At 37.3% G+C, this 13071-nt stretch overlaps 1 protein-coding gene across 3 annotated transcripts in view; it reads right to left on the bottom strand.

Annotated features, from left to right (window-relative positions):
* The window catches only part of LOC127625650 (FYVE, RhoGEF and PH domain-containing protein 5-like), a 53650-nt gene that overhangs the window by 16785 nt on the left and 23794 nt on the right, over nt 1-13071 (bottom strand). For all 3 annotated transcript variants that reach the window (XM_052100955.1, XM_052100957.1, XM_052100956.1), the window contains exon 8: nt 1846-1936. In XM_052100955.1, the coding sequence (XP_051956915.1) occupies nt 1846-1936 (91 nt within the window). The remainder of the gene's footprint in view (nt 1-1845; nt 1937-13071) is intronic.

Genomic DNA, 13071 nt, shown 5'->3' with positions numbered 1-13071 from the left:
CGGATACTCACTTCCCGTAGTGGGGCAAGGGCTGCTTCTGCGACCTTGGTGAAGACGCGAGGGGACAGGGAGAGGCCGAAGGGGAGGACCTTGTTCTGATATGCCTGGCCGTCGAACGCGAACCGTAAGAAAGGTTGGTGTCGGGGCAGAATGCGCCGCAAACCAATTTTGATGCCGAACGCAGGTTAGAATTCACCTCTGCGTGAGCATTTTGAACGGGAGTCTGTGTAAAGTCCGGTTGAGAACTTGCAAGTCCAAGATTGGCCGCAACCCACCGTCTTTCTTTAGGTATGATGAAGTAAGGGCTGTAGAAACCCTTCTTCATCTCGGCTGGAGGGACAGGCTTTATCGCGTCCTTGAGTAGCAGAGTGGAAATCTCTGCTCGTTAGGTGCTGCCGTTTTCGCCGCGCATTGATGTCGGATTGTCCTGGCCAGCCATCGCGAAATCGACCACATCCAGGAGCTACACCGCGGCGGAAGGGCATCTTTAAAAAGACACGTCCTGAAATGGACGTTCAACACTCGCTTGTGTATGTTGCTCTTTTACCAGAATCAAACTCTTTTAGAGGAGAATAAACTCTTTCAGAGAAGTCAACTCTTTTATAAGAGAATTGCTGTCGAAGCGCCCAGGGGCAGAGTCTGCACGGCATGCAGAGAGGAGAAAGCCGCTGGAATCCGCCGTCAGATCCAACAGAAAGCTCTCTTGCAGAGGTGGGTGAAGCAGTCGTGTCACACAGCTTGCTGATCACCCAACCGTTTGGCTCCGAAGAAAAAATCTGTCTGGCATTCGCTCGCCCACTCCCTTTACACCCCTTTGTCCGGGGGCAGGGCATGCAAATTCTGTCTGCCAACTTGACATTGGCCTTTTGTCACGTTCAAGTTCAGAGGTATGCAGGGCTCTCAGAAGAGACCCCTTGTGTCACTACAATCGACACAACGTCGAGTGAGTGACAGAAGGGGTATGGCCCACACTGGTTTGAGCTGACAAAGGCTGCGGTAACTCAGATAACCACTCTGTACAACTGTAGTGAGCAGAATAGCATCTCAGAATGCACAACACATTGATCCTTGAGGCGGATGGGCTACAACAGCAGAGACAACTTTTGGCTACAACAGCAGAAGACCACTTCTGACACTTTATTAGGATCATAATGTTCCTAATAAAGTACTCAGTGAGTGTACACAGTATATAGTTACATGTTTGCTGTTTACATGCATAATTTGAACTATTTAAAAGTATTTACATTGATATGTAGAACAAGCCCTAAATCTGTACTGTATCTTTAAGAATGGCAGCAGCATCTCACAAGAGTGGTGTTTAGGTTGAGTGAACATAACGAGAGTGTGATTAGAATTAAATGTTTAATTTTCTCTTGTTTATGATCAACAACTGGTTGTAAAGAACAGAAAGGATAATAAAAGAGACATTATTCAGTTACAAATGGAGTGTCTGGAACTTGTCTTTGGATACACATTACGGAAGGAGTCAAACCAAACTTTTACTCTCAACAGTGAAAGGAATTTCTCCACAATATTACTCAATCACTGATGAGTGAAATCTGAACAGTCAGTGGCTAATCACAGACATTATTAGTCACATATAGCACAATTTAGTTTCATGTGCAAATGATTTGTTTAGATTGTAGAAGGTTGCCGCATAGAGTAAAATATCAATATAAGGATTTACGAATCAATATCGAGATTGTTCAAAAGATGCATTGGAAAATCAATAATTTTACATAGTCTTTCCCTCAAGGTTTAAAAAGAACAACCTGTATCTTACACACTAAGACCAATATACTCACACACCATGATAACACACTCACACACAGACACTGTGTTCACCTGTGAGCAGCATGCGATACTGGAGCACACGCATGATGACCCGCAGCAGCTGATGTTTCAGAGGAACATGAACTCCTTCTGCATTCTGTATCTGTAAGACACACAAACCAGCATGCATATTACAAATGGGAACAAATGTACCCAAACACATGATACATTAGCATATATTAAGTGTAATGAAATATAAACAGAAATGGCAACATACTGTATTACACAAACATAGCATCTGCGCATTCTATTTTAAGTTAATAAACATTTGTTTCTTCTTGACAGAAATTAGATTTCAAAAAGACTTTTGCTTAAACCTGATTCTCAGATTTTCTCCAGATAAAAAATGACCCCTGTAATCTCAGATATGTTAGGTTTGGTTGAGTTTCAGAAGAGAACAATACCTAAAACTGCAATCAACATTCAGAGATTTCAATATGAACTCAAACATTTCAATTCTTCCAAAATCAAATTTATGCAATACACATTTTATAGTAAATTTCATTTGTTCCTTTTTATTTTTCCAAGGAACTTAGGAAGAAACATCTGAGAGAAAGCTGACACTAAATAGAAACATAAACAAGAACTCCATTAAGTCTTCTGAACTATGAAATAAGAACATCTGAGCAATAAAAGATTCCTCTGGAGATGTATGAAAGCAATTCATTTACATCAAGCCCAAACCAATGTCACCTTCCCCAATGCACATATACAAAAACCCAAAAATACAAAATCGCACACAATCACAATACGGAAATGCCACATGTGCTCGCCCTTTGCCCACACAGCATGATACAGTGTCGTAGATGATAATGGCAACACTTAGAAAAGGCCATTTCAAGGTTATTCATTGACCTTCCCCTTCCCCCCTTCACAAAACCCTGAGAATGCTTCATTCCATTCAATTACATCCACAATGATATCATTCACTGAGAGAAAAAGCGAACAAGTGAATCTGTCAAACACGGGGTGTGAAAAAATCAATCAAGTCCTAATTGACTTTGACACGTCATTGTTCATGAGAGCTCTGAGGAGCCTTGGAGGACATGAGAGGTCAGTAAAGAGCAGATAAGAGGCAAACAATTTTGCACTTATGATAAGGGGCTCCTTCTTTCTCTAGAGACCCTCAGGTATATGGGGCACTGCTTTAAAACTTCATAGAGGAGAGCTGGGAAAGAGATGCCATCCATGACCTTGTGCTAACACAAATAGTTATACATGTGTGAATGAGCAGACAGGTGCAAATGGAGGGAGTTTTGGCCTCAAGATTAAAGACCACAAGCAGTGATTGTCCAGCTCACACACCTGCCACAAATTTACTCCCATGATATCTCCAAAAGGCACCCTCTGGCTTTCATTATCTCTTTCACACCAACTCACTCTCTCTGTGTTTCCCTGTATCTCTTCCTGTACTGTATCCTCCAAATAATATATAGTGTATATAGGTGCTGTGACTGGTTCTTTAAAGCTTTCCAAAATTTTAATCACCATGCTATAAAATAGTTTTAGATGAAGTATTAGTATGTCACACCCCAGGATACTGCTGTCACTCTATTCTATTAATTATCTTCCTTTCCTTCAAAACTCTAAAGACCATGCACCAATGCGCTATTATCTAATTACTTTCTATCTGTATATTTCTTTCACTGCAGTGAGTAAAAAAGCCTGTCATATTCCCAGTGTTGAAGAACAGTGTGGTTCCATTGTTTAAGGCAGCAGTATTGATGAACAGCCTCGTCCAGAATGCTAACACTAAATTGCAATCCAATTGATATTCGTGTTGAAGACATGTCCACTCTTTGTGTATGTGTCTGTATGTGTGTGTAAGGCCAGATATTTAGAGCTCTTCAGTTGGGTTGGGACACAGCCAGTAAGTGAGGGGGGAGAGGGAACAACGGCTCGTGCCAGTGAACAGACAGGCTACACAAATCAGGCACTGGTCCGGCTGAAGCAGCATCTGCATGTACAACTGATTTAATTGACGGTTGTTTAAGAAGACTGCTTGGCTAATTAGCTTTTTTTCCGCCTCATTGCCCAGATGCCAAATCAGTGTGTGTGTGTTTGTGTGTGTGTGTGTCAGTGTCTTGTTCGGTCTTTAACTCATCCTTTCCACCTGCACAATTTAAGAGCAACACTGTGGGTCTGTTCCAAAATGTATAGAGCTGCCTCACATTCTCCTTTCTACATAGTTTTCTATGGCAGCATCCTAACTGAAATGGAGACTCATAAGAAACCGATTTGAAAAATTCCTCACAGCCAGGTAGCAACTGCACGTTTCATTCAAATAGCGCACAATTGCGTGCATATGATGCCTAAAATCGTCACCTCTGGAGTAAGCTCAATAAGCTTTAGAACAGACCCACTATGTACTAATGATACAGGGCTGTAACCACCATAGACATTGTGGGGGATATAATCATAAAATTGGTCTACTGATGGGGCTGCTTGATTATGGCAAAAATCATAATCACGGTTATTTTGGTCAATATTGAGATCAAGATTATTATTATTAGTTTATTTATTATTATAAAGTCAAATTAACAATAATGTTTATATTGTTACTGATATTTCAAATTGAGTATTTATTGAATTCAAGCAACATGTGCTTAAAATTGCATTATTTTATAGAAAAATAGGTTTAATCAGGTTTAAAAAATAGACTTTTCGGACTATTATTTCATATGGTAGGCATTATTTGGTTAAGCTTTATTCTTTGTATAAAAGGGCTGTCGAACAAAAACGTTTATTGTACTATTCATTGTTATAACTGCGTGTTTGCCCTGCATTACAAAAATAACTTAGGTGGATGTGATAAAGAAAATATTTATATTTTACTTTGTGTGATTCAAAAGTACTGATTAAACTAGACACATAAAGTTTGTTGAAACACTATAATGTTGGTCTGACAAAACCTCTGAAAGTTTAAAATAGTTTGAAATGCTTGAAGTTAGAAATTTTATACAGGTTTCACAGTAAGAAAAAGAAAGAAAGAAAGAAAGAAAGAAAGAAAGAAAGAAAGAAAGAAAGAAAGAAAGAGCATCTTAAAACAGATTAAAGGGCTTGCGCATAAATGTTGACAGCTGAAATTTGAAATTATGAACAATCCAAACCAGACACTCTGATCTAAAAAAATCTGAGATTATTTAGCAGAGATGAGCCAATTCAATAAAAATTAATGGGAGAAATGAATGCTCAAACAAGGAGCTCTAAATGCTCAATGGTCAACGGATGTAGAAAGGAAGTCCCACCTTACAGTTAAAAGAGCCAATCACCTTTTAGATACAGGCATCACCTGTCAATCAACCCTAGAATGCACATGCACATTAGATTTACAAGCAGGGAAAATTGCATTTTGCCTAATACTATGTACATTTTATGATACCAGTATTATTAGATTTTATTGCTGATTTGAAATATGTTCTTTGACCTTAATCTTGACCAACCGTTTTTTAGATTTTGGTCTTTCTCCATTCAAGTAGATAGGAGTTAAATGGGCATGACTGGAAATTGTCTCCCAAGAGCATTCCAAAGACGGCTGACAGTGAACTGACTTGCTAGAAAGACTTTGCCTAAATATTCTGTCAATGTTATGTAGTCTAGGGGATTTTTGTACACTTTAAAGGCTTAAATGATGCCTTAGCAGGGCTTTTTGATGGAAGAATAATAATGGTGTGGTATAAAAAAATTGGCCCCAGGGCCCTTGCTAGTCATAATCCGCCCCTGTTTATGAGAAATAAAAATAGAAACAAATCAGTCACAAATAAGTGTTGACATACAGTAATGCTTTAGAATTAAAGGAATATTCCAGGATCAATACAAGTTGAGCTCAATCGACAGCATTTGTGGCTTAATGTTGATTACCACAAAAAATTATTAAGACTTGTCCTTCCTTTTCTTTAAAAAGAAATATATAAATCGAGCTTACAGTGAGGCACTTACAATAGAAGTGAATTTTCAATATAAACATGTAGCTTGCAAAACAATCTCTTCTCTTTCTCTATGTCAGAGCCTTTGTATCCATCCTCCTTACACATTCAGCACACACACGCCCAGATACAAATAAAAACACTCGTGTGCACACACACACGTTTGTGGTGAAAATCCACATAAACAGTCTAGCTGAACAGGGTTTAATCCTATCAGATCACAGTGGTCAGATCAGCTACTGTATATACTTCAACTCTGTCATCAACCCAGCACACACACACACACACACACACACACACATACACACACACACACACAAAATAAGATTACACTGACTCTGCCCCTGAGAAGTGAATTCCTAATGCATGCTGGTAGTGTATTTTCTAATACAAAATGCCACATCAGAGAAACCTATGTGATAAAATCCTCATTCTTTTCCATTTCTACAAGATAAACATAATAGATAGATGGATGTAATACAGTCATTCTTTTTTACCAAGTCACACAACAATACGTGCTCCATTTGCTCTCATTCAAACGCATACGGATGCAGGAGACGCCTGTGTAAAAAAGCGTTCGCTGCATAAAAAAGTTCAAGTTTTGGGCCTGAGTAGCTCAGTGGTAAAGATGCTGGCTACCACTTCTGGAGTTCACTAGTTCACTAGAATCCCAGGGCATGCTGAATGACTCCAGCCAGGTCTCCAAAGCAACCAAATTGGCCCGGTTGCTAGGAAGTGTAGAGTCACATGGGGTAACCTCCACCACCCGGATTAAGGCGAGTCACTACGCCACCATGAGACCTTAAAAGTGCATTGGTAATTGGGCATTCCAAATTGGGTGAAAAAGGGGGAAAAAAAAAGATCAAGTTTGGTGAACTTTGACCTGCCATTCTGGATGACAAGAAGATGTGTGACCAATAGAAAATCGAAGCGTCACACACTGACCTCTTGGCTCAATTCAAAGAATACATATTTCTAAGCTGCATGTTTTTATTGTTGCAGGAAGGTGAACGTGATTTTTATTTTGTAATATTATTTTGTATTTATTTGTTAAAAATCAGAATCCCTCATATGTGACATCATATCCTGGACTGTGTTGTGCTGTCCAAATATTTTTTGGCATGCTTAAAGCCCAGTGTGGCACCCCTTAACAGTAAAAAGTACTGTACAACAAATATTTTTTATTTAAATCAGAATAAATTAAACACTGTACAAAAATTATATTACTATGATATTTAAATGCTTAACAATTTAAATAATACTTAATTTTGTTGCATTACAATAATGACAATTGGTAATGATAAATGAAGATGGATGTGCTTAGTTGTCAAATAAAAATTGTTTAAAGGGGTCATGACATGAGAAACCAAATTTGCCTTGATCTTTTGGTATATAAGAGGTCTTTGTATCATTAAAACGTCCTGCAAGTTTAATATTTTAAGACGTCCTCCCCATTCTAAACGAATCATTTATTTAATCAAGCTCAAAATACAGCTCGTTCTGGATTCATGGTTAGAAGTGACGTGTCGGTTAGAAGTGACGTAACAGCGTTTGCATATGACCGCCTCCAGCACAAGATAACTACGATTTAAGCGCAAAGACAACTACGCTCATTTCAGTATCGCCGTCGCCTCACAAGTGTTCAGTAGATGGACAGCGAGCTCTGACAGAGACTACTTGTGCACAGGAAAATTACGATGCCACACAGATGTGCTGTTCCTGGCTGTGGTCAAACAAAACCTCTGAATAAGCTGCCGAAAGATCCAGACGTCAGGGAAAAATGGATGTAGTTTATTTTTTGTGGATCTGACCCAGTCACGGCAGTGTTAACTTAAGCGCTTGTTCTGTACATTTTAAGGATGACTGTTTTGAGAACAAATCTCAATATGATGCTGGCTTTGCCAGAAAACTGTTGCTCAAAGATAAGTCCGTGTCGACTATTCTGGGAACAACGACGACGCTAAACTGTAAGTAATCTATTTTAAACTTTAAACTACTTTTTAAAGCGCAATTTCATTCATTATGAATAATCACAGTGTTTTTACTTAGTTTACTTGCATATTGTTCTGGCTGGGAGCGTCAATAATTGATACATAGGCACTGACGTTAGCCAATCATAACAGTGGGCGTTAACACTGAAGTCTTAAATGGAAAACGCCCCCAAAACAGACTGTTTGAATCAGAGGATGAGAAACAGGGTGGGAAAAGGTCATAAATCACTAGATTTTAAAAGTTTTTCTTAAAAAAAAATATATTAATACTATAATTGCACCTAAGGGAACATAATAATACAATAAAAAAAACCATGTCATGACCCCTTTAATAAAAATGATTCTGAATAACCAAACTGCATTCTTCAAGGGATCATATAATAATAATAATAATAACTTTAGTTATATAGCACCTTTTGACAATTTAAGACAAAGTGCTTCACAAAATAGTAGCTTGGCAAGTAAAGATGCTGACTACAAACACTGGAGTAGCAAGTCCGAATCCAGTGCATGCTGAGTGACTCCAGCCAGGTCTCCTAAGTAACAAAATTGGCCTGGTTTCTAGGGAGGGCTAGAGTCACATGGGGTAACCTCCTCAAGGTCGCTATAATGTGGTTCTCGCTCTTGGTGGAGCGCATAGTGAGTTGTGTGTGGATGGTGCAGAGTGTAGCTTGAAGCCTCCACACGCACTATGTCTCCAAGGTAACGCACTCAACAAGCCACATGATAAGTTGCGCGAATTGACGGCCTCAGACACGGAGGCAACTGAGATTCGTCCTCAACCACCCGGATTGAGGCGAGTCACTACTCCACCACGAGGACTTGGAGCACATTGGGAATTGGGTATTCCAAATTGGGGAGAAAAGGTGAGAAAAAACAAAACAAAAAAAACAACAAGCACAAAGTGCTTCACAAAAAATATAATCAAAACACACACAGTAAAACATTAGGTAAAAACAAAAAATGACAAAGTAGTAAAAGCAAGTTAAACAAATGAGTTTTTAACCGAGACATGAAAACAAACACATATTCAGCAGATATAATATCCCCAGGCAGGCAGTTTCATAATCGTGGGGCCTTCAGTATAAATGCTCTATCACTTTTTGTTTTGTATCTGGATGTTGGAACACCCAACAGTTCACAACAAGAAGATTTAAGAGGTCTAACTGTTTCATATTTCAAATGTAAAAAATCCTAACGGTCCTGAAAACAGGCTTCATTTCACTTTAAGTAAATTGTAATTTCTTATTTCATTCTTTTGATTTTGGGTTCGGAAGATTCTACCAGTTTTCAATACTGACAAATCATGGTACATTTCTACAGAGGTAATGGTGTTGCTGACAATGGTAACATACTGATAAAGTCAAGAGGATGTTTTTCATACCTGAGTTTCCACCTTGGGGCATTGATCAATAAAAACAACTGCATCTCCTCCCACTTAATGATATTGGTGAATAAAAGAAGTAAGCGGTGGTTAGACTAATGGTTGGCAGGTTAAGAGAAATGTGAGGAAGGCCTGCCTTGCTGTTTACTTGTTTGTGTGTTTGTGTGCTAATACAGCATTTATTGTCAGCTCTATTGGTTTCATTAGTGCAGAGTGACCAGGGGCAACCAGTGCAGCTCAGTATATACATCACCCAGTCAAAGCTTATAGGCGTTATTGCAGCTGTACTGACCTAAGCCTCATTTCCCAAAAACATTGTAAAACTAAGTAGATCGTAGAATCCAACTTACAATTCATTTTAGTTTTGCGGCCCATTACCCAAAAGCAGTACTTAAAAATGCTTGTAGATTAACAAGTGCTCTGGAGTAATTGTACACTGCTAAGGGCATCGTAAGGACACAGACTTACGCAGGCACTTGCAGGACAAATGCAAAATTACACTTTATACTATTTAAATACCAATTTGCACGTTATGCTGAGACTTTAATATCAGGATATATGTGTTTTATTAGTTTATATTTTAAAAGACAGGTATAATAATAATTATAATAATAATAATTATTATTATTAAAATTATAATAATGAAATACATAAAATAGATAGTCTAAATGGATGAATAGAAAAATTAGTAAGCAAATAAAGTTATTTGTGTGGATTAGTTGGACAAGTTGGTAACAACAAAGTTGTGGCATGATTTATGCAGACAACTGTATAAATTTATATTAGAAAGAAAAGAAAAATTTCATTAACTTGCTGCCGTGCATGAAAATCGTCCGTATATATTTGCTCTTCGTCCTACATTTACATTTATTCATTTGGCAGACACTTTTATCCTCATCTCCTCTTCCTCTCTGACACCCAAAGGCTCTCTCACCAGCACTACAAGTTGTGTGGCACCGTACATGCAGCATTTATGTCACCGTTATCACTTTTGGGAGTAAAGAGCAGACCTCTACTTTATTGGTGAATGTCCCTAAACCGCACGTTCCAAACGTCTCCTTATTTTGCGATCCACGATAACAAATATTCAAAGAATCCTTTTAATTAGCAGGATCATACCCAGGGCCTCCACTGTCCTCCCTAATCCAGGAAGTTTTGTGAAAACTAAATAATACAAATGCACACCTGATTATGGAAGCAGATTGTGTAAAATAAAAAGTTAATTCAGCACAAAATGATTGGAAAAAGAAAAACATGTAAATATGCAGTTAATTAGGTTGAATAATTAAGACATTTTTAAAAAACATTTTAGTGTGGTAAATTACAAATTGTAAAGTTATGCATAAATATAATTAAGTTACAATGTCGCTAATAATAATTAAGCACTATATGGTCACATTTCAGTACTGTCACATGGACAGCGATGCATCCTTGTATGTTCATGTTAAGTGCCATTTTGGGAAACGCAATTTTACAAACGAATGTTAACCGCTAAGATTGATCGTTGTTGGGAAACGCAGTCCTGGACTCACTGAGACTCACTGAGAGTCTTACTTAGTACATATCACACAGAGAAATAAATTACACTGTGTTGAATTGCTTAGTGAAGAATTATTGCTGCTAATATAAGTAGATATATAATCTTATTTCACTCTTTGGTTGTTTGAATTTTAAAGAGATAGCTCACCCAAAAATAAAAAGTAATGGAACATAAATATTCCACAAAATGAAAGTGAATGGTAACTGAGGCTGTTATTCATTGATCTCCCTTTGTGTTGCATTGAGAAAATAAAGGGTTAGGACCAACATGAGTGTAAGTAAACTATTACAGAATTTTCATTTTTGGGTGAACTTTCCCTAGCCTCTTTTGATTTCGAAGCCACTAGGGAGAAAAAAGACCCTGTGCAGGTTGTGACACATTATTAAAGAAGAAATCTTTGCTTCTTAAACACAAAGAGCCCACCCTACCTTTCACATTTCACCAAGCTATAGACATTCTTAATTCACATGTATGGAAAAAAATCTACCCACATTTATGTATTTCAACAAGAGCAGCTGATGACAATGCCACATTTATAGCACATTTGGCTAAATCGTTCTTACTTTCTCTCTTTGCTGATCTTTCTTCTATACATTGAGGACCCAATTTTGAGTCTACCACCCATGGAGGCATCTCTGAATACAGATGCTTATGCATATTAATGAGTGAGGACAGCTGGCTTCTTGTCGTTGGTGATCCCGATCACCATTGAAATGTGTGGTCAGTGACTCCACCAACCATCCTCCAATGAAATGCTTCAGGGGATCCTATGTCATTAATATGGCTGGTACAGTGCAGTAATTGTGTCTTTAATACACTGCAGGTCATTTTTGACATAATTGACACCATAAATGTAATAAAAAAATTATCTGATAAATGTGTTGTCATTTTTGGTAACATGTTATATTGTATTTGGTATGGATGTCCTGATACAATTTTTTTGAGAATGAGTACTACTGATACTGAATTGCATTTCAGCAGTTTATTTCAATTTATCATCAAACTGGTGCTGAAATAAATTTGCTCATTAATACTTTAATAAAATTAAAATATAACATTTAATTTTCAACAAAATATTGTATTATTTTTGTCAAATAAACACTGTATAACAGAGCATCACAGATGTGATGTATTTCTTAATATAATACAAATAATATTGATTTATATTTTTATTAGCTGTGGTAGTAGTATTACAGTGAATATTACATAACTATACAGTAGTGATCTATTTCTGTTGTATGTTTTTCCTTTTAAATTGAGCTTTTATTTTGGCTGAGCTTTTTTTTTGTTTTTCTTCTCTATCTGGAAAAGCCGGTCGCTACATGAATCAAAATTATTATTAAATCGCCAAAGGCTGTTATTTAATTAAACAAATATGTAGTCTGTATGTGTATCATGCTAAAATGTTAATTAATGCTCTGCTCTCTGTAAGCTGCTACATAAAAAGTGTGTGATGCTCATGAAAACATTTGTTTTCCTTGTATTAGTCAAGGAGTTCTTCATGGTATGAGCACTGTGTGTCTTTATGTCATCACAATACTTGCTCCACACATTCACAAACACTCACATTTGAAGCACGTAGCACATGCAAACTATACATTTATCGATTTAAATTGCAGCTTTTGTAGTTAAATAATTTCACAAGGACATATCGTGATTTTAATTTGTGCTCAGAATGTTTGAAAAATGACATATGTTGTAATGTTTAATGTGATGGTTCATGTATTCCATGTCTTTCATTTTGAAAAGTTTAGTTCCTGTATCCCTAGTCATGTGATTCCTGTTTCCTTCCATGTTCACGTGTCTTGTTTTCATTGGTTTATTGTCTTGTTACTCATTATCAGTTCTAGTTCGTCATTGGTTTAAGTTTTTTAGTCTTGTTATCTTGTTTATATTTCTGTCTTTTTATTGGTTGTCTTGTTACCCATGTCTGTGTATTTAAGCCCTCATGTTTTCCATTGTCCCTTGTCAAATATTGGATGTGTTTTGTGCAACAGAGTCAGTTTCATGCCAAGTCTGTGTCAAGTTCATGTCATGTCATGTCAAGTCATGTTTATGTTTTGGTTTTGGTTTGTATTCCCATTTGGATTACTGCACTTTGTAAATAAGCTGCACGTGTCACATTTACGTCAAGTCGTTTATGTATATGTTTTGGTTTGTACTCATGTTTGGATTACTGCACTTTGTAAATAAACTACACTTGGGTTCTCTATATGTTATCGTTTTCATCATTTGCCAGTGCCAGCACAATGTTACATTCGTACAACAGATGGTATCGATTTTTCATAAGCACGATATCAGACCCGATTCTAATACTAGTATTGGTATCCGGACATCCCTAGTATTTAGCAAAAAAAAAAAAAAAACATCCTACCAACTTCCAAGATTTTTCAACTA

The sequence above is a fragment of the Xyrauchen texanus genome, chromosome 32, assembly GCF_025860055.1.
Source record: "Xyrauchen texanus isolate HMW12.3.18 chromosome 32, RBS_HiC_50CHRs, whole genome shotgun sequence".
Classification (NCBI taxonomy): Eukaryota; Metazoa; Chordata; class Actinopteri; order Cypriniformes; family Catostomidae; genus Xyrauchen; species Xyrauchen texanus.
This window is presented reverse-complemented; position numbering and strand designations above follow the sequence as displayed.